General features: G+C 41.2%; 1 protein-coding gene across 2 annotated transcripts; it reads left to right on the plus strand.

Moving 5' to 3' along the window:
- The first annotated feature begins 3,718 nt into the window (after positions 1-3,718).
- HACD4 (3-hydroxyacyl-CoA dehydratase 4) lies at positions 3,719-19,951 on the plus strand. 2 transcript variants are annotated; one of them, XM_068176262.1, is made up of 8 exons: positions 3,755-3,857; positions 5,263-5,397; positions 7,981-8,084; positions 9,005-9,132; positions 14,953-15,065; positions 17,475-17,581; positions 18,286-18,417; positions 19,140-19,951. In XM_068176262.1, the coding sequence occupies exons 3-8, from the start codon at positions 7,988-7,990 to the stop codon at positions 19,220-19,222; spliced, it is 660 nt and encodes a 219-aa protein (XP_068032363.1). In that variant the 5' UTR covers positions 3,755-3,857; positions 5,263-5,397; positions 7,981-7,987; the 3' UTR covers positions 19,223-19,951. The 2 variants fall into 2 exon arrangements, with proteins under 2 accessions (XP_068032362.1, XP_068032363.1); XM_068176261.1 differs by lacking the exon at positions 5,263-5,397 and having other exon boundaries at positions 3,719-3,857.
- The last annotated feature ends 2,825 nt before the right edge of the window (positions 19,952-22,776 follow it).

Here is a 22,776-nt window from a genome sequence, read left to right on the forward strand (position 1 = left end):
TTCCTTTTCTTCCTAGCAGTTATGGTCACACAACACAGACATCATACAGCATTGTGCAAATACCTCCACTGGCTAGTGAGAAGTAAGGCTGGCCAGTGCAGAACCACATCAGCCCCATGGCCTCCAGGCAGTCCAGGGTTTACTTTAACTGAGGGGAATAGCATGGGAGTCTGTGCTTACAGCTGAGCACACATTTCGGAGATGTGACTTACCAATGCTTAAAATAAGCATAATCCACTGGCCAACACAGGCTTGAATTCACAGAGCCAAAAAATCTAATAATAGAGGAAGGGACACATAATGTTAACAGGAACATTGAAAATTAATTTTAAGACACATGTTTTCTTTTCTTGAAAACACATTTGCATATTGGTTTTATAGCAAGGATTTGAAAACAAAAGCTGCGCAAAAAGGGAACAGATGTTTTAGCCTGGTGATGTTTCCTGCTGAAGAGAATTAAATTCTTTCCACATCACATGAAGCATTTCAGGATTGCCATTAACTTTCTACATAAAGCATCTCCTTGCAAAGATTCCTGACACAAGCATCATGCCCAGATAGAATGTGATTTCCCTATCTCATGATGCAGGGAAACCAAATGCAGTTAAAACTGTTTAGATTTTTAAAAACCCATGAGATTTGGTCTTAACACCATAAGCAGAACAGTCATAAAGCTTGTTTTAAGAGATAGCAGCAGCAATACAAATAGTTTTTTGATGCTGGGTAAGTAGTTTCTAGACAGAAGTTAGTCTGTAAGAGAACAGCTGGAGTGGAGAAGAAAGTTCTTTTTCCACTAATAAAATGTAGGGTTTTTTTCCATTACTTATCCTCTTGTTCCCATATCCAGTTAATACGTGTTTCCACAGTATCATTTGGTATTTCCTTTCCTCTTAATGTCTTTGCAGCATACAAAAGTGTTAAATGTTTTAAGCATAAAAGCCTTTGTCAAAATCTGTGTCCCTAGAAGTGTCCCCATCTCTATCTAGTCTAATAAAAGCTCTTACCTGTTACTTTCTTGTATTCCTCACACTACAAAAACACCACTGCAAATCACAGAGTTAAAGAGACCTCACACATGTTTTCAAAATTAAAGCTGTATTCAGGAAAAACTCTTGAAATTAGAGAAGGATTTTTTGTACTAAGGCCTAGCGTTAGGTTATGATTAGCTAGATCAACTACAAGCCACTGGCAGAATTATATTCTACATTTCCCAAAGGAGAACTTGAATATCTATGCAATAATTGATTAACAAGCCCTGTACCTTGGCTCTATCCCTGCAGCGCATTGCCACTTAAATGTGTGGATTAAGAGTATTATAGTTCAGGTCAGAAATACACCTTTGAAATGGATTCTCTATTCATTGCCCCTCATTCGTCATCATGGAGTAGGCACCAACATAATTTCGTTTGGAGGACAACATCACTCCTTTCACATGCCACCATCCCAGGAGACTTTTTTTTCAGCAGCAAATGAGCATCAACTCTATAAAGCCACACTGCTAACAAAGGAAAGCCCTCAAAATACTTCAGTGGTGGGCAGCACCTTGCCAGCACCAGTCAAGTGCAGCTGCCCCGGCTGCCCCTGCCTCCTACCAGGCTGGGCCAGGGGTGGTCACTACCATGGATCCAAAGTGGAATTCAGCTTGCAAGCCCTTGCTGGTGCCCTTGTGTATTGCGTTTGCATGGCCTGGGGTTTTGATAGAAGAAGGGGCTATATAGGTGGCTTCTGTGAGAAGCTGCCAGAAGCTTTCCCCATATCCAGCAGAGCCAATCCCTGGTGGATCCAAAGATGGGTGCACCACTGACCAAGGCTGGGGCAATTTTAAATGGTGTAATGTCTCTGTTACAACAGGTTTAAAAAGAAATCAAAACAGAAGTTGTTGTGCAGTTGTAACTGTGTCCAGAGAAGAGCAGAGTGAAAACATGTGAGAAGAACAACTCTGCAGACACCAAGGTCTGTGCAGAAGAAGGGACAGGAGGGACATTCCTCTGCAGCCCATGGTGCAGCCCATGGTGAAGCAGCTGTGCCCCTGCAGCCCATGCAGGGCCACAGGGATCCACCTGCAGCCCGTGGAGGAGCCCCACATTGGAGCTGGCAGATACCTTGGAGGAGGTTGTCATCCTGTGGGAGGCCTGTGGAGAGAGGGCCCCTGCTGTCAGGCTGGAGCAGCCTGTCCTTGGAAGAGTGACCCATACTGCAGCAGTTTTGGGAGGACTGTAGCCTGTGGGATGGACTCACGTTGCAGCAGTTTGGAGGGAGCTGTTGCTGATGAGATGGAGCCATGTTGGAGAAGCTGTCAGTGAACTGTCTCCTGTGGGTGCAACAGGGGAAGGACTCCTCTCCCTGAGCAGCAGGAGAAGCCACGAGTGATGAACTGACCATAACACCCATTCCTTCCATCCTTGTGCCAGCTGGGCAGGAGGTAGGGCTCGCAAGGAGAAAGGGGTGGAGGGTAGGTGGTTTTTTAAGGACTTATTTTTACTTCTCTTTATCCTGCACTGATTTGTAAGTTGTAAGTTCACTTCATATCTCTAAGATGTGCCTGCTTTGACCATGATGGTATTTGCTGAGGGATCTCTCCCAGTCCTTATCTCAGCCCATGAACCGTTTGCTAAATTTTCTCTCCTCTGTCCAGCTGCAGAAGGGAGTGAGTAAGCTGTTCATGGGTGAGCCTTTCAACAGTGGTATGTTTAATTGCTTAACCCTCTATTTAACACTGATATATATTTCCTCCTGAGAAAGAAAGGAATTCTTTAGCCTAGAAAAAGATGATCCTGGAGCAGTGAAAGTAAGCTGCCATATGGCAGGAAAGCCAGTTGTAACTGTATGACCCTTGTGCTCAGGTTTCAGGTGGGAGACATAACTATGGAAAACACAGTGTCCCACTGTGCCTGCCAGGAAATCATTCACTAGCCAGGGAGGCATTTCTCACCTCTCCTGGACACCACATGGCATGGTCCTGCCAGGAGCTCAGTGCCACTTGCAATAGGGATGAGACCCAGTAAGGGACATTTTATCCTCCAGCATTTTGTACCTACACATAACATCCTATGCTTATTATATCTTTAGGGTGCTCTTGACTTACTCTTCATCTCACTGCAGGATGGGGTGTAATTCCAACATGAATGCCTGTGGCAAAACTTACTTATTGGCAGAAGGGAGTTTATAAACAAGTTAGGGTATTCTTCATCTGATTTATGCTGAAATATCCCAGACACCTTGGGCAGAAGTAAACTAGGATGAACATATATTTTTCACTCTGCAAGTAGTGTCCAAATTTTACAAGGGCATGAAAACCCATACATTTCTATATAATAAGTGGAAAATTCTTTCCTCTATCTGAAATAATTTAAAGGATGGGTGTGCTCTCATCATTCCTTACCATTTGATGGAGTTGATAGTGTTGCTGTAGTGCTGATGATTTAGGCATAAAAGAAGCATTATTATTTTGCATTTCTTCCCTCCAGTAATCTTTCAAAACATTGCTCTGTGTTAAGAAATAAAGTTAGTGGGATTTACAGACTAGTTTATTGGTACAACATCAAGAAACCAATTTAGATTACATTAGGCTAGGTTAGGTTAGGCTAAGGTAGGTTAGGTTGCGCTAGGCTGGGCTGGGCTGGGCTGGGCTGAGCTGGGCTGACTGAGGGTAAGGGCAAATGCAGTGGAAGTATTTGGGTGTAAAAACTTCTTTCTCGGGAAGTGCAGTGTTGTTCCTGCTTAGTGCTACGTACAGTGACGTCGTGGGGTGGGGTAAGAGGAAAGAGGAGGGGTGATCTAACAAACAGCTGTTGCAGCTGCAGAGAGGAAAAGGAGAAGGCTCAGGAGCCGCAGCAGCAATCCGACCCCTGCAACAGGTAATACTTCTTGAGTGAAGGTGTCACAAACCGCTCAAATGCAAAAAGGAGAGGAGAAAAAACAGTGGGTGGCATGTGGGAGAAAAGTACAGCAGCTGTACTCAGCAGCTCTCTTCTTCCCGAACTACAGGGCTTGCAGCTTGTCACGGGTAGGAAGGGGAAGACACAGAAGTTCAGAGCAACATGACTTAATGTGACTTACAAGGAAACTATGTCAGCAGAGGGAATTTTCTAGCAGATCTTGCCTGCTGAGGGAAAAAAAAAAAAAGGAACATTGCTCTCTGGTTTCAGCGTGGGGGCTGGTTCCTCATGTGTGGTCAGCCAGCACAGGCACACGGGAAGGCAGCAGAACACAGGAGTCATGAGGGGCAGGAAAGTGGTCTGTGCACGCAGGCCTGGGTGGGATCCTCCGTGTGGGACAACCCTGAGAGCAACCTGAGTGTGGTCTTTGTCCTGTCACCCTGCAAGGGACACACAGATGGGGCAAGGGCTGACCTGATCTGGGTGCCTCTGCTGTGCTGTCACCTTAGCTCATGGGGGAGCATGGTCCTGACCACCCTTCAGACACTAAGGGCACCTTCCTCCGTGCTTGCCTTGGATGATAGTTACCAAAGAGACACACTGAAGACCTTTGTGATAAAAATAATAAAATGCAACAGTTACACTTTGTGAGATTTCTGCCCAAGGAAATACATCAGGGTTTGCAACTAAAATGATAAAATCTTTGTGTGCTAGTTCTGACATTTCTTACATTTAATCTAGTTTTCTGGGTTTTGAGCCCACAGAGAAAGCAGATAAGTTTTCTGCTAAGCAAGGCTGATATTATATATGGTAAGTGCATCCCTAGCATTTCAATGTATTTGGCATAAAATCAGCCATAGTAAATAAGGTGAAACTGACAATTAAAACAGCAGACAGCAAGTGCAGCCTTCTGGGTCTGTGTCTCCTGCAAGAGCTATGTTTGTTTCTTTCTCCTGTCATCAATGCAGGCAGGGTACTGAAATGTGCTGTGACCGCCCTTCCCCCCGCAACGCCTTCAAATGAAAGGAAACTTGAACGCCTTAAAGCAAATCACACTACGAGGGAGAGATGTGGCAGCAGGTCAGGCAAGCAGGTGGCAAAGTGAGGTTTGGAAGACTAGCCAGCTAACAGGCTCAGGGACTGAATCAGTACCTGATGGGTAGTCTGTGTTTTGTCTGCAACAGGGCTGCAGAAGCAGGTTCTGGGAGTGAAATGTGGAGTAATCCGTGCTGTGAACCGATGGGAGCACGGGATCTAAATAAAGACCTCTTCTGCCCTTCACATATCACATAGAAGCAGATGTCTGAATTTTGCACTGTGACACAGAGCTGTTGGGACAGGGAAATAGGGAAATAGGTTATCTTTGGCCCGCATGTTTCTGTAGGTAAAGAGGTCAGCCTTTGGATGGAGAAGGACCTTGGTGAAAAGTTACATTTCAGTTTCCTTTTATCACACTGAAATCACCTTTCAGTCTCTTCAGATTTCTTCGCTTCTGTGAAAAGCTTTTGTTTGGTCTTAAGTACCTTTTGTGCAGGGATTAACAGAGTAGGCTGAAAAAGTATGATGCAGTCTCAGATCAGGGCTGTTTCTTCACAGTGCAGAGTTTCAGCAGGGGAGGGAACTGTGCCACTCACAGCTCTAGGGCCAGGATCTGTCTGCCATGTAACACCGGCATGCTGCTCAGCAGCACATCGCTACACTCCTTGGGAATATGGGGCCCTCCATTAATGACGGTCTGTACACATTTCAGCAGCCACTGGTATATTTTAAAGATGATGTGTTCTAATGTGCAACAGCTGCCACACTGCCGAAACACTAATGTGAGGCTGTGTTTACCAGTGTTACTCCCTATTTAGTCAAGATTAAGTACCTTAAGAACTGCAAAACCAACAGTTTTCTAGCCAGCCAATGCAGGAAGAGTTTGGAAAATACAACCGAATCTCTGAAAGACAGGCTCTGAGGATTACAGAACATCTAGCAAACTAAACTTCAGAAGAGAGAAAGCATATGCTCAGTTTGCATCCAATGCGATGCACACACAGCAGTATCAGACCAAAAGAGTGGTGGAGCTGCTGACTGGAAAGCCTCAAGATTTTGATGTCTGTTCCTGTAACTTCCATACAGTAACACCTATCCATCCAGTAACAAGGCTGTTTCTTAACACAGAACAATGTTCTTAATTTGTTGTCTTTTTATAATATGTCATTTCCCAACTTCTTAACCACAAAATGGAACAAAGTGTCATTCAGTAATAGAACAGATGGAATTTGGTTTAAATCTTAATTGATCTCACTGGACTTTAGTTCAATTCAGCTGTATCCTACTTTTCACAAAAAGAAGGTATCTGTGGAATAGATTCCTTTGTTTTGGGTCCTTATATGTCTTATTTTTACAGTATCAAAGGACAGTGATGTCTTTTGGGAAATATTTTATTCCCACAAATCTTTTTGTGCTTATAGAAGTGATGATGTGAATAGTTGTCATCTTACATAACTGGAAGAGAGGAAGACAAGCACTTTTATGACCTCCCTGCAATTTACCTACAATAAAATTTTAGAAGATCAGTTTATCTAGATTAATTTAAATAAGTCTGTAAGTATTGTTACTTATGGTCCAATGCTAGGAATGAAGGATAGGCATTCATCAAATTTAGATATTTTTGAACAGAAAAATTTATTCAATTTGTTAATGTACAGATACAAATGAAATGAAGTTTTTTTGGCAGAGACATACCACAAGAAAACACAGGATCAAGGCACAACTTGAAGAGAATACTGCTTACTAGGGCAGGAAATTAATAGGTCCAACACAGGAGATAAATTCTAGTACAAAATTAACAAGTTATTTTCCTAAAAAGTAGTCTTATAGCTGGAGGACAGGTAAATATCTCTTTTCAGAATAAACCAGAAGAAAATACATTTATGGGAAATTAGGTATATCCAGAGCTCATGAAGTTTTGCAAAAAGTCAGATTGTCCATGAAAATTAGGTTAGAATAGCTGCAAAAGTTAGTCTTCTCCCACAAGAGAAGATTTTGTTTATTAAATGCAACTTTAATCCAGAAGTTAATGGAGTATCTTTGTTTAGATACTTCTTCCTCTGTAGGCACAAATTTCACTTTATAGCCACAGATCACCCTAATGATTGGTGGGAACTCTGAAAATTTTTCTGGGCATATCCTAAGTATAGCAACAAAGGGAGCCTTTAATCCATTAGACAGAGTTCTGTTCTGGGACCTCTGAGAGACACACACAGGTTTCACTGATCTGTTTCTATTTCATAGAATCAAAGAATGATTTGGGTTGGAAAGGACATTGAGAATTGTTAAGTTCCATTCAGATTCCTCTAGTTCCAACACCCCTGCTATGTGTAGGGACACCTTCCACTAGTCCAGATTGCTCAGAACGCCATCCTTCTTTTGGCCTTGAACACTTCCAGGAATGGGGCATCCACAGCTTCTCTGGGGAACCTGAGCCAGTGCCTCACCACCTTCACAGTAAAGACTCTTTCCTTAATATCTAATCTTAACCTGCCCTCTTTCAGTCTAAAGCTATTCTCCCTTATCCTGTCACTACATGCTCTTGTAAAAAGTCTCCATCTTGTTAAGTTTGCTTCAGGTACTGGATGCCCACAATTAGGTAATCCTGAAACCTTCTCCAGGCTGAACAGTCCCAATTCTCTCAGCCTTTCCTCAGAGGAGAAGTGCTCCATCCCTCTGATCATCTTGTTCTCTTGTGCTCTGACCCTCCTCTGGACTCACTCCAACAGATCCATGTTCTTCCTGTGCTGGGACCCCAGAGCTGATGCAGCCCTGCAGGTGGGGTCTCAGCAGAGCAGAGCAGAGCAGAGGGGCAGAATCCTTCCCTGGCCCTGCTGTCCACGCTGCTTTGGATGCAGCTCAGGACACAACTGGCTATCTGGGCTGTCAGTGCTCATAGCCATGTAATGTCCAGCCTCTCATCCCCAGCACCCCCAAGCCCTTCTTGGCAGGGCTGCTCTCAATTTCAGCTCTTTTCCTTTGATTTATTAACATGTCCAAAGAGGGTGCAATTTCTTACAATGTTGTTTTAAGTAATATAGTTTATTATTTTCACTTTCCACAGCTTTACCATGAACATGTACCTGTTTGTGTATGACTTAATGCAATTCTGTGGACATTCTTGGATATTTACAAATATGATCATCAGGTTCATGACATTTGGAAAAGGTAAGGCTCCTTCTCTATTTTCCTTGGACATTTTAAGCGGCAATGACAGACACACAGAAATACCAAATTAGAGATAAATGAAGATTCTGAACATGTGTATGTCTAATACCAGGGACTGTAATTCGATCAGAAAGGCACTCCATTAAAAAGGCTGACCAAATTACTTGTGCCTGTCTTCTACCCTTGTCACACTGGGAATGAAGCTCTTGTTTTACTAATAAACTTTAATATTCAGTGGCATGCTAGTAACATTTGAATTAGAAATAAACCTAAATGACTAGGTCCAGTCATTATGGCAAATATTAATCTTACTGAAGCCACTGGGAGAGAACATCTTTGTGGTTATTACACATGACTCTCTATCTCCAAAACATTACAATATATTTCTCTTTCTGTTGCCTGGGGTTAAGACACAAAAATAGAAAACTAGTGACTGGAAATTTAAAATTACTTATAATGGTGGACAGTTTTAGGCATATAAAATGCCTGCTTTCTGGACTACTTGTTTTCAGCAGTGCAGATACAGGCAGGAACTCAACACCTTCTAGTGTTTAGAAATTCTTCATGCATTTCCTCAGCATTTTCTCCTATTTAGAAATACCCTAAAGCAGTATCTCTAAACCATCACATCCTGCACAGTGTTTGCCCATGCTTTAAGTACAGGGAATTTAATTATTTTCTCAGCTTCCTGCCTCTGTGTCAGAACCATACACACACAAAGCAGATTGCCTCCTCCACTCCTTGAAGCTTTTCTACGTCTAGAAGCTTTTCTTCTGCTTTCTTCTACCAGAAGTGTACTACTGTGTGAACTTTATTTCTTGTCAACTCCAGTGATGATAGTGTAAAAGCGAACCCAGCAGTTGCTCCAGACTTTAACTGTATAACCATTCCTCTAATCTTCCTCTTAATTTTGTCTTTAGATTCACTGGCTGACACGTTTCACTCCATAGGACTGGTAATGCGCCTTTGCCAGTTGTTATCTGTACTGGAGATCCTACACATCCTCGTCGGCATTGACAAAAGCCGTCTTCTCCCCAGGTTTTTGCAGGTAAGTTTGTTCTCAAAGCTCTCCTTTCATGACCGACACACAGCAGCCATGGCTGCCCGTGGGGACAAGCCCAGGCTGAACTACCCTGAAAGTTGCACCTGCACCCTTCCGCAGGCAGCCTAGTTTCCTGGTAATTTCCTAACTGCAGGAATTGGTTCCTCAGAACTGGACTGGTTGGGAAAGAACTCTCCTGCCAACTTTTTTATTTTTGAGTGAAACTGAATAGTGAGTACCCCATGCTTGGTCCCCAGCATGGACCCAGAAAATGTCCAGATGAGTGGCCACCAGCAGAAGTGGGTCAGTGGCCAATTGCAGTAATCAAACCAAGACAGGGGGGCTTGGTCCTTCTAGGTTTCTCCCTACATAACCTCCCAGCATCCCTGTAGTCCCCCTAAGTTATCTTCCCCTCCTTTCAGAGGTGATGCACTCTCTTCTTTTTCCCTGACTTCCAGTAAGTTCTCTGTTTAACCAAGCTGGTCTTTTTCCCTAGTAGTTTGTCATATGTTCAGCTGAAGGCAGACAACCAGCCAAAACATCACATGGTATAGCAGAAAAAAAGATGACACTCCGACGATTTCCTTGCCACGCTATTTTTTTTTCTTTTGGGTGCTAATATCAGCTTTTTGGGTTTTTTTTCTTAATACATTGGGAAAAGGAAAATGGTTACTTGAATTTACCTTCAAACCTTTTTGATCCATAGTATTTGATTAATGGTGAAACTCATATTTCTCTCAGCAGTCAGAAGGCAGAAGACCAAGAGTAGTTAGTTATGCTTTTAGTTTTCTGGGTAGCCCATTTTTGTCAAATGATGTATTAATGGGTGAAGATGTTCCTCTTTTCACGTCTTCATTAACTGTCTAAATAACTAATTAACTAATTGACTAATACAGATCTCTGTTCTTTACATTGCTTCCTAAGTATCAAATCCATAAAAATGTAAAGAACTGCTTTTCCTTGCCTAAATCCACAGGCTTTGATGCTAATCTAGGGGAGAAAGAAGACTCCTATCTAGTATGACCTGTAACAAATCTCACATGTCTTGGAAAGAAGAGCACCGTGCTCTTAGTCATTAAAGCAGGCCTTGTCCTGACAGAGTTTACACATTCCCCAGCCCTGACATAGTCTGTTTCTTTCCTAGCCAGACTTACACAAGGCAGAGATCAGGGAGGCCGGCACAAACACTATTCTCTTTTGCCACAAATGACATTAGTATGAGAGAGATATTCTGAGCAAGAAAACTGTGACCTTTCTTGGGCAGTGCAGTTTGTGCAGTGCTCTCCTGGAAAACATGGAGAGGCGGCTCAGGGAACCATATGGCACTGTGACTCTCAGTGTTCACTTCACACCAAATATAGTTTTGGATCTTTACTTGGTTCTTTCCCCAACTGCACTCTCACCATGAACAACTCTCTTCCCTTGATGTTAGCAGCAGCCTCATGCTGTCCAAACAAGATATAAAAGCTCTTTGGTAGAGACTCTGCTGTCCTGTGGGTTACCCACTTTTGCTGAGAATGTAGGTTAGGCATCTGTGTGCCACCACTACTCCCACATGCCTTGTCACACTTTCGTCACTACCTCTTAGGAAGAAAATAAAAGGTATATTTTCCACAATGAACTAGGGAAGGACAGTTGGTTAAGAAATGTTTACCTTGCTGCAGCTTACTAGACTGCTGCACAGTCAGGGCACTGACAAAGGTACAAGAATTTGAGAGGGGCTGCCTGGTTCTGTGCTCACATCACCTATTCCAGTTCAGAGCTTAAAACATACCCCTGTATGCATCCCTCATTAACGGGCATATGCATGCACATCCACATTGAAGTTCACTTGGGGTGATAGGTAGGATGAGAGAACAGCTGGCTCAGGCAATGTCAGGGAAGCACGTGGGTGGAGGTAGATGAATCTTTGAGTGAAAGATTTCTGCCTATTGCATTTGTCATGGTTTAGTAGCATTTAAGAAAAACACTTTGAGTTACATGATACAGACAGTGGAAAAACAAACTCAGAGGAGTCTTCTGGAAAAACTCCTTGAGGGACAAAGTCTCAGGCCACCAGGTACCTGAGAAAAGCAAGGTAGGTCAAGGACAATTCACATCATGAAAGAAAGATGTGTCCTATATGATGGATGTGCTGGGGTAAGGTGAGGCAGGGGATTGTCACAAAGCTGATGCAAAGGGATGTCTCTCAGACTATTTACACCTTAAATAATTGGAGGAGGGCAGGAGAACATGTCACATGTCATTGTTGCCACCAAGACAGAAAATAATGAAATGTGTTAGTCTGGCAAGGGAGTAAAGGCTGAAAGGGCTTGTACCATAGCAAGGAGAGAGGAAAGGTCTCAGAAAGTTCTGAGTGATGTTTTTGTGAAACAAAGAGTAGTTCTTCATCGTCTGTGAACAGATTGAATTTACCAAACCAAAAGCAATGTACTATGGCTTTGTGATAAAAATATTATATTTTTTAACTTTAAATATTTAGTGGCACTTTTCTCACTTTTTTTTTTTGTTAATATACACTAAATTGAAAAACTATGTAAGCATTTCAGGTACTGAGTACAAAATTGCACAGTCATGATTATTAAAAAATGGAAGTGAATGTGCTATTTTCTCTAGCCAAATTTGCTCTGTTTCACTTACTTGATTAAAAACCTCAGTCTGCCTTGCAGAAACTTTTATCACCCTATAGAACCTGCTGTATCCTATGAAAGATCAGTGTCAGAAAAGGAAGGTAATTCCAGTCTGATTTTAAAGAAGGAATGAAAACTGGAAACATGCTTTGTGATATGTCAGCACATACTTCCTTTTTATGAATGTGAAAACATAGGACTTGTAGTTTCGTGCCTTTTTTTTTTTTTTTTTAATTTAAAGCATGAGTATAGCTACAGAGAATATCACATCTTCATTCATGAAAGGACAGATGACATACAGGAAATGATCCACGGCTGAGCAGCAGCACATGTATTTTATTTACATGTGTATATGTGTGTGTATTTATAAATGTACATGAATCCATGTATATATGCATACAGATATGTGTGTACATATATCAACACACTACCAAAACATACTACTCTTCTCCAAGAAGCACCCTGCCTTTTCACTTGCAGAAAATGTCCCCAGCCTTTGGCTAATCTCTGCATTTACCTTTGATTTGTGTAGGTTACCTAAAGCTAGGACTGCTTTGAAAGGAAAGAGAATAAAGGCAAGCAGGCAGGTGACCTGCTGATTTATGCAGAGAAAGAGGTAGGGTGCCTCTGTCTGTCCTCATGGGGATATCAGAATTGTCCTGAGCAGCCAGCTCTGTGTCCTGCCCCACATATATGCTCCAGACCAAGGCCACGTCTTTCCAGTCTCACTGTCCGGTGGCTGCTTTGTGCAGCCCATTGCTTGCCAGATGAGACTGCAGTCCAACAGGAACAAAATACCTCAAGATGACCAGTTTGTGCCATGTTCAATTTCCTGTTCTTGCAGGTGCTTAACATACTTTATAGTTGATTACTGAGTTCCTTCATGTGTAATTAGCAAAGCTGCATGCCTCCATTGCTCCCCTTCCCCAATATGAATCTCTGATGGTGGCAATCTGCTGAACCCCAGGCCCAGGTAGGTGGTTCTAACTGCCTCATGTTTCTGCTTGTATCCTGGGGAGAGAAGAAAATCCACAGCTTCTTCCACTTCCAGATTATAAGGCTGAATTGTGGGTCTCCGTAGTCGTTCTGTCACTGGCCAGCACACATCCATTTGAAACTGGAGTTTCAAACTGGAATTTGAAATGGTGACTACCTTTCTACTGCTTGGCCTTTCTCTCACTGAAATGGGATCAGATCCCAATTATTTACCCCATGCCATTTTCTAGAACGTTTCCTCTTAGCCATTTTTTGAAAAGTGAGTGACCATTTGGAAAATCTTCCAGCTCTGACATCTAAGAACATGTCCATCTTTTCAGTATCATGATGAAGCCCTTGGTCTCTAGGACCTGTGGCAATTCCCTGAAATAGCTCTTGCATTAAAAATAATGCAGAACTCTCTCTCTACATCTCAAGTCTGATTTTAGAGTCAGTTACAAAATGCCCACACCACCGATGCTGCATTCTTTACCACTCTAACAATTTTAACTCAGATCCTATTTTATCTGTTCTCTCCAGCACACAATCCCACCCAGTGCTCACACAGCTTCTACCTTTGTTTTGATTTCCTTCTTGTGATGGTTGCCCTGCTGTGTTTCTTGTATCTCTGTTCTGTCTGGTTTCAGATCTGCATCAATGCTTCCAGTTCCCCCATGTTTTCGCCATGTTCCTCAGCATCAGTGTACAAACACAGGACCTATTAGCTCTCACTTTCCGTTTCCTGACCCATCTATACAAAAGTCTGCCAACTTATGACCTTTTTAAAAATCAGTCCCTCAGTTAGGGACCTATGGGATCAGCAGAACAAGATGACGATCATAGGAGGGTGAGAAGCAGGAAAACCACTTTTAGCTGTTGTGGCCCCTCAGTGCTTTCCAAGATGAAGAACCAGATCTCTGGGGCAGACATGCTCTCTTTTTGTATGAAAAATTGCTCTGACGTAATTTTGCTGAATAGTGAAGGCTGCTTTATCTGACAGATGTGGTTTGCGAAAAAAGAGAGTTTGTGGCCAGAATGGTCCATGGAGGAACCCGTAAATATTACGTAGCAAAACTACCACACAAACTTGCTGAGAGGCAAAATTCTTACTTTGTTTAAGGTATGAGTCTGGGGAAACCAATGAAGAATTACAACACTTAAAAAAATAACCTTGGTAATCCACTTTAATTTTGTGACTTTTAACTGACTTGACATCACAACTTGTGAAATCATTACAACTAATGTACCTTATGGAAGACATGGCATTGGGTAAAAAAATCCAACCTAATGAAGCTGTATCAATTCATACCAACTGCTTAGGTGCATATTTTCTACTTCAGCACTTTCAAATAGAGTGTAAATCAGAGTGAATTTTTACTGTTCTGGGACAGCTTGACAACTCTTGGAGTACTGATTAATTTACTTTACAGGGCAGGGCATGGATACTGTTAGAAAAGTTTTCAGGAAAGCTGCAAAAAGACACACAAAAATTTCTTGAGTTTTAATATTAACAAAGTATTTATTTTAAGCTGGAGACACTGCCTGTTTAATCCACATTATCTTTTCGTTTGTGGGTTGGATAAAGTTCAACTACTAGAAAATTGCTAGGACATAAACACTGTGGCTATCATTCACATAAGTGACAAGCTTAAACCCACTTCCCGTAACCAAGAATAAGATGGAAAGAAAGATAAGGAATTCTACTTTTCCTCCTTCTTTCTGCAAATCTTACATGAAAGAGATTCCTTGGGACACAGATTTTTAAGATATGAGGAGCAGATCTGGGAGTGCAAAATTAGTACTGTCTGGCATATGACCCCTCTCAAGAAGGGCCCACCACATCCTACTGCCTCCCACACAGCCTACAAGCAAGGAAGCTTATCCCTGCCAGCCTTCCAGGTAGTCAGGTGCAGCAGGAGTAGTCCTTGCTTCCATGACCTCCCTGGGCTCACCCACAGGTTTCCTTGGCTACAAACACAAGTCATCCCAGCTGGCAAGCCAACTTCCACACGTACCATAACAGCTCTTTGATGCTACAGCCAGCAGTGTCCACTGCTCTTTGCTGAAGGACTTTGAATAAAAGCAGGCCATGAAACAAAACATTCACTACTGATTTTGTGTAAAGAAAACTGTATCCATTTGTGGCCTACTATTTTGCCAAAATGCCACAGAAATAACAGAGAAGATGCCAACTGAATTCAAAGTTTTCTTTCCTTTTCAGATCACTGAGAGAATAATTATTTTATTTGTTGTGATCAACAGTCAGGAAGAAGTTCAAGGGAAATATGTCGTCTGTGTTTTATTTTTCCTTTGGAATTTATTAGATGTGGTCAGGTAAGGAGTCAACATCAAAACAAGGAGGGGAAAATGGGTTATTCTTGCCAGCTTAACTCTACCCCCATTGTGCAGCAGGCTCATTTAATTGTTTCAAAATTGGCAAAGCATATTATTAATTTTTAAATAAAAGCTTGAACTTTTTAAGTTACAGAATGATTTTTACAAAAATCCACATGGTTAAGAGGCAGAGTAAATTACAGATGTAAGATAGAGTAATGCATTAGCAGACTGCATTAACATTTGTAGTTCAAAGGCTTTGATATTGTTAACAAAAATTTAAAAGGCAATCATAACTACCTTCTGGAGAACAGCAATTCCTGAAACCATCCTGGTTGCCATTACCATCCTGTTGCTTTATTTTTTTAATCCACTTTGATCCAAGATTGACAGCACAGTAAGGCAGCACCAGCAGAACTTGCAAAGGCAGAAAGACTATTCTGGGTTAATTGCACTGTGCTTTCCAAAAAGCCAAGATCTCCTGCTGCAGGAGACTTGAGAGTTTTGGTGTAGTAGGGCATATATCACACCACAAGAACATCACATACTTCTCATATGTAATATGAGAAGTATTGCACCTCATATGCACCTCATATGCACCTCACTTTGTAGACTTAGAGCATGTATATACAGAATTAAGAAGCATTTTAAGAAGACACAGTTCTCACAACAACACATGTATTGCAGCTAAACTTTTTTCCCTGATAAAATGCCTTTCTGCTAATTTAAATATATTGCTTAAGGCACTGACTGAAGAATATGGTTTTAGGCAGCAAAGGAAACATGTTATAAAAGAGATCTGAAACAGGAAAGTGTCAGAGAGAATTAATAAAGATTTTAAGCCAGCTTCAGAGTATTTCGAAATACATTTTAATAGGCTGCTGCTTGTAATAATTATTTTGATTATAGTTCCATCCCATTTTTCTTGAAGTTTGTGAAACTAAAACAATAGAACCTAATCTGAAATGAAAGGGTTCAGTGCAGCTGGAGAAATGCCAACAGTATAAAAAATATTGGCTGTGAAATCTTGTCAGTGCATAATAGCACCATTGATGCATCATTATTTTCTACCCTTACTAAAGAACAGAGTTAAACACCACAGCAGTAACAGCAGTTGTTTAACAGGAAAGTTCATGTGGTCTATAGCAGCAAAATACCAATTCAAATAAACCATAGTACAACTCATACAAATTTAGAATTCTTACCTGATGTATCTTACAGCATCCATGACATGTCCTAGTATCTCAAAGAAGTATTCATGTCTAAAAGTGCATAGGGATCTCTCCCATCCCTAAGCCAACTAGTCTTGAATGTTACAAGTTTTTCCACATAAACTTTCAGGGACATAAATTTTCTCAGAAGGACTATTTATTATGCATCATGGTTGGTGATATACTGAGAGCAAGTTCTCATCTTTCCTGCTTATACCATAACAGCCCATGGAATTGTATAGAGAGGGAGTAGTTGTTTCCTTTTTGTATTGTGCTGAGATTCAACCTTAAGAGCAACAATAGTAAAAAATGGAGACAATCCTGAGGTTGCAGAGAGCAACCTTGAGAGACAATGGTCCATTTTCAATGGTCCACTCTTCTACAGTCCAGGTATGATGCAAAATTCATCAAATTAGTCAATAGAAAGGGAATACATGTGTGTTTAACACTAGTTTTATCAGAAACTAGTCAGAAAATCTTGGGTAATAGATGCACATCTCTAGCAAGCCCAAAGTGCAGAAAGTCTTTCAGCTGACCAAAAATGCAAACAGACCTGTTTCTCCAGTGTTTGGAGACCTGCTGTACCACTTTAAGATCAAACCAAGATCAAATCATCTTTGGAAACTGAAATACTAAGCATTCTGGTCTCCCAATAAGCAACAGTAGCAGCCACAGTGAAAATAAAATGCTGCAATACACTGGTGAGCAACTGCTTTTTTTGGACCTACTACCCCTGCTGAGGTCCAGGAGAGAGACAGATGTACTACAGGTTATATACCTGCAATTGCCTTCTTGTTTAACCTTCTTCAGCAGTGATTCAGCTAGCTCAGCAGTCATAAATCGGGATTGTCTCAATCCCAAGGAACAGTGATATTCTGCCTGCCCCTCTCAGTTGCAACACCCCCATCTGAAATCCATTTTCTGATGGACCAGTATGAAATCATTCTGGTTTCTGATAGAGCTTTTTGTCTGGAATGCTTTATTGCTGTCTGCCTATTCTAGGGTAGCACCACAGATAACTCTTCGGAAAAAATGAACCATCTACTTTCATGCATTGGAGTCTGAACAAAAACTGTTGCTGGCTCTGAAATTTACTTAGCTCCAAGCTCTTCTGCAATTCCTTTGAATTTTCCAATAGTGTATCTTTATTCTAAAGACATAATTTCCTCTAAACCTATCTGCTTTCCTCTTATTGCAGGTACACTTACAATATGTTGGCAAGGATGGGCATATACTACCTACCATTAACATGGCTCAATTTCTCACTGTGCATCCCGCTTTATCCCCTTTCAGTTCTGGCTAAAGGTAAGGAGCTGGGAAGGGTATCAACCACTTGCTTCCTTAATATTCTTCAGTAAAATGTGATCACTTCAATTGCCATTTGTGTTTAATATAGTTCCTCATGCATTGCCAAAGTGGTCATAAATGTTCATGTACCTTCATATTAACCTCTATGCCACCTCTGTCTCTCTTTTCTGTTATTTTTATTTTAATAGGGACTGTCCGGGGTTTGGGGTTGTGTGTCTGGTAGGTTTTAGGGTTTTTTTGTTTGCTTGGTATTAAGTTTTTAAAAATCTGGGAGAATGTTCTTTTTGTCTAAGTAAAGCAGAAAGATACCCTCATAAAAGACAGATGGATTCCTCCCTTCCATACTGAGTGTACTAGAGAGCAAGTTCCAAAGCTTCTCCCCCACCGAGGCTCACCTTAGCAGATTATCATACTTACATGGAGAACCCTACCCACTGAGAACACACTGAAAGTACTTTCTTCTGACAGAACTTGTTAGTGACTAGGATATATGTATTAATTCAAGTATTTAGAGCAATTAGCACCCCAAACCTACAAAACTGAACTCAAGGAGAAAACATACATATGTATATAAATGCATATTTATTTATTTATTTATTTATTTATAGGTATATAAAATATAAAAGGTAACTGACTTGTTCATTAAGCTCTTTGATGATCTTCTGCTTCCTTTAGACTAAGAATTTACCATGTTTTTATAGGATTTGCAATTTGTGTAGCACTGCCTTATTTTGAATCCTTTGGCACATACTCCATCAAGCTACCATTTCCATTCACCTTCTCAATCTACTTCCCCTATGTTCTGAAAATGTACCTGCTAGTGCTCTTTGCAGGTAAGTATCTCATCTTCCAGAAAGCTGGGTCTCAACACAATGGGATACCCTTGTAACAAAAAATCAAATCTGTCCTGGGCCTTCCACAAACTCTAACTCTCTCTAACTCTACATCTCCTGCAGGAGACCACTGCAGGAAAGTGCATCACTACCTGTTTGATTTCCAGTATCTTTCAAATACAAATAGTTAAATATGCAAGATACACCATCTGTATGGTGCATAAAACCACAAACCTATAGAAGTTTTTTCAGTGAGCTAGCTGTGCGGCTATTTAGTGAAACTTGCTTTTTTGTTTATTTTTTTAATCAATTTGCATTTGATCATATGCTGGTTCTGTGCAAGTGTTCCTCACTCATAACTCCTAGCTGGGATGAAAAATTATATCTAAATTAAGACTTTTACAGCATGTTTATTTAAAGGAATGAAAAAACAAAGCCACTCCAAAACTTGCATGGAAACAGATCCCTTCTCCTTCTCATCAAAACACTTTTGAAAATTTTCAACTGAATTTAGCTGCATCATACAGAAGTCTTTTTTCTGTCATTGGCTTTAATATGAATTTGAAGGATCTCATCTTTATGATGAAGTGTCCTCTTCCTAAGTACATGGAAGGAACTGTGCAAGCTTGCCAGATGAAGGCTTTTACAGTTCCTTCTAAATTAATTATAGACAGTTTGAATTCTACTCCTTTGTTCTTACACTGTTTTGTGTTTTGATTCAGGTATGTGCTTTATCATCCGGAACCTCTTCTCTGAGAGAGTGGCACACCTAGGGACAGGCAACATCAAAAATAAAAGAAGCTAAGTTGATATTTTGTTTGGAAGGACAAAATATATTCCTAGGGGATTGCTGCACATCATAGTTAAAAACAAATTGGAAAAAGATTTCTCAATGCAAAACTCCTCTTTGCATGAACATTATCTAGCTGTGTAGAATTTTCAGAAAAGGCAAATATCTTTTGTGCACCTCAAAAATACAGCAGCTTTTGAAAACTTTTGAATGTTTGGATTTCAAGTGGCCAGAGTTTTTAAAATTAATGTTTTTTTCTAATATATCTAACAGAATTCTGAAAAAAATTGAAGTGTGTCACAACTCACAGGCACACCCTTATTTCAGTGTTAGTTCTTATCTATAGCTACAGATATTCTGTAATGAAAATATCATTTAATCTGTAAGATTACTTTATATTAGGCCAACATATATGTACCTCACATATAAATGCTAAATTGGCTGGAACTGTAATCTCTCAACGAGCAGAAGTCAGAACCTTTGCAACGTAGAGACTAACACGCTGATTAACCTAGGCGTTCACTAAGGATCCTTCACATTCTGGCCCCATCCTAATCAAAAGATGGTTCCAGAAAATGCAGCTAAATCAGAAAGGCAAGTGTTAAGGTACTCATCTACTATATATTCAAGGGGATGTTTAAGGGTCAGAAATAAACACTTTTAATAATGTGTTTGGCATGTCATTCTCTTCCCCCACAATGATTTTCTTCCATGCTGAACAGCAGACAGATATGTGCAAAAGAAGTGCGATGTAGTGAGGTCAAATAATATGTTGTTCCTAAAAGGGAACTGAATGACTATCAAAAGCCATGTGCAAAATTCTAGGCATTTTACTCAATTGTATTGTTCCTTGTACTTCTCTAGGATAAACTGAGAGAATGCAATGAGAACACAGGCTTTTCAAAGGTTGGCAATGAGAAATATACACAGCAACCCAGTGGATTTTACAGGCAAGAATAGCCAAATAATTCCTCAAAGGCTGGCAGGAGCTTTTCTGATGTTTTCATCAGTATTGATTATCACCTGTGTTTCAGTTCAAGCATGTGGGGGAGAAAAGTGAGGCTGTTTTTTTTTTAGCTGACTGAAAACTGTGGGAAGGGAGCCTAGATTGTAGGAGTAGGAGAGAAGGTAATATTTAAAGGGAAACTAAATACTATTACAATACGAAGAGGCTTTTGCCTGTATGACTTTTCAAACCATGCAGCCTAAGAGGTTATATAAGGAAACAGTGAAGCTAAATTAATTTGTTATGAAAGGTCACCTACTATAATTTTTATTTATTTAATACACGTGGCAGACAATGCTTGCAGACTCTTTTGACCACCAAGTATTTACAGACCATAAGGAACAAGATCACACTTAGAATAGTATAGAGTCAACCCTGGATTAGTTTTCTTCAAACCACTGCAAACAGAAATTTAGAACTTAGTAGAGAAACAGGAGTGCTTTCACTTTGGGCTTCTGTCTGACCCAAACTGATTCAAGTGTGAACAATGTTAAGAAACATATAGAACAGCTGAGTAAGATGACAGTTTTGAAGACAGCCAGAGTAAATCCACATTAAACTACTATATAGCTTGTTAAAGTTGAAACATGAACATTTTTTCCCTTGGAAATTCAATCCAACATGCCAGAAATTAGCTGGTTCCAGCTAGTTCCAAAATTGAGCCACTGCAGGAAACTTCTGCATCAAACAGCAAAGACGATTGCATGGCATCTCTCTGAAAACTTAAGAAAAGGTAAGAAATGTTACGCAGCAGCTGCAAGAAAGAAGAGTAAGAAAAATGTAAGAGGAACAGCTCTGTAGACACCAAGGTCAATGGAGAAGGAGAGGAAGAGCTACTCTAGGCACTGCAGCAGATGCCTCTGTGGGCTGTGAAGAAGACCATGGTGGACCACGTTGTCCCTCTGCAACCCATGGAGAAACACATCAGACAGGATGTCCACACCATAGGATATCCTAGGGTCCAGCCTGCAGAAGACCCTAGGCTGGAGCAGGTGGCTGTGCCCTGAGGGAATTTGCAGCCCATGGAGAGCCCACACAAGCAAAGCAGGAACTGTGGCCCATTAGGGACCCCCACTGAGGCAGCTTTTTCCTAATGGATTGTACCCCATGGAAAGGACCTATATTGAAGCAGTGCTTGAAGAACTGCAGCTTGTGAGAAGAAACCATGAAAGACTGTGTCCAATGGGAGGGACCCCATACTGGAGCAGAGCAACAGTGAGAAGACAGACAAGCAGCAGAGATTAAGGTTTATTACCTAAGTGCAATCTCCACAGCCACCTTGTACTGCTTGGGGAGGGAGGAGGTAGAAAATGGAGGAATGAAGGAGTAAAGTGAACCTAAGAAGAAGGGAGGTATAGGGGGGAGTTAGTTTTAGTTTTGCCTTTTTTCTCTCCATCCTACTCTATTTTTAATTGGCAATAAATTTTTCTTTGACAAGTTGAATGTTTTTGTGACAGTGAATAGTAAATGGTCACTCTGTCTTTATCTTGACCCATGAACTTTCTCATCCTATTTTTTGCCCTGTCCTGTTGAGGAGGAGGAGGGAGATTGAATGTCCTATTGAGGAGATGGGGCTGAATGGACATCTGGAAGCCAGCTGAGGTCAAACCTATCACAGATAAAGCCGTGTTTCTTGTTTTATGTTAAAAAAATGTTATGTCTTGAGAATTACAGCTGGGTAAAAGGCTGGAACAGGAAAAGGATTCTTTAAAATTCACTATGGAGAGGTCCCCCAAGCATAACTGCCTGAAAAAGGCATGAAGCTCATGACAGAAGATTTCCCCACCTCCTGGTACAGAGGTAACTTGGGGCAGGCAGTTGGGAGATTGAGGTAGTCAGCCTTCCATGTGTGACCACAAAAGGCCACTGTAACCTCAGCTCCAATGCCTTACCTAAAGATCAGAACAGGGCAGGCAAAAAGATGTTTGAGACAATGGCTTTTATGACATTGAGTTGTACTTCAATGATTGTAGCCTGTTAGGAAGGGGTGGGATCCATCTGTCTAAAAAGGGCATGAGAAGCTCTGGCAGCAGTCTGGCCGATTTGGTGAGATGGGCTTTAAACTGAATGACGTGGCTGGGGTCCAAAGTGGCAATACTCATGCCATTGCTTCCTCCTGGGGAGTGGGCCATGCCAGCCAGGACAAGCTAGGCTGCCTCAAGATGAGAGTCTTAGGGCTAACCACATCAAGGGTGTATGGCTATGTGGAATCCTCTTACACCCCTCCTAGGGAACCTGGATGCTTGACTGCCTCCCTGAAGTGCCTGTACACAAATCACTGAACACAGGGAATAAACAAGAAGAACTGGAAATCTGTGTGTGGTCACAAAGTCATGCTCTCGCTGCAATTTCGGAGACATGGTGGGATAGCTCACCACTGGAATGTTGTCATGGATTCCAGTGTACTTTTTAGAAAGGACAAGTCAGTGAGGTGAGGTGGTGGAGTTGGTCTTTATGTGAAAAAGCATCAAGCTCTGCCCAGGGACAGACAAGAAGTTGAAAGCTTATGGGTAAAAATTAAGGGACAGTCTAAAATGGGTGACACTGTGGGGGTGTTTACTAC

Source organism: Anomalospiza imberbis, chromosome Z, assembly GCF_031753505.1.
Source record: "Anomalospiza imberbis isolate Cuckoo-Finch-1a 21T00152 chromosome Z, ASM3175350v1, whole genome shotgun sequence".
NCBI lineage: Eukaryota > Metazoa > Chordata > Aves > Passeriformes > Viduidae > Anomalospiza > Anomalospiza imberbis.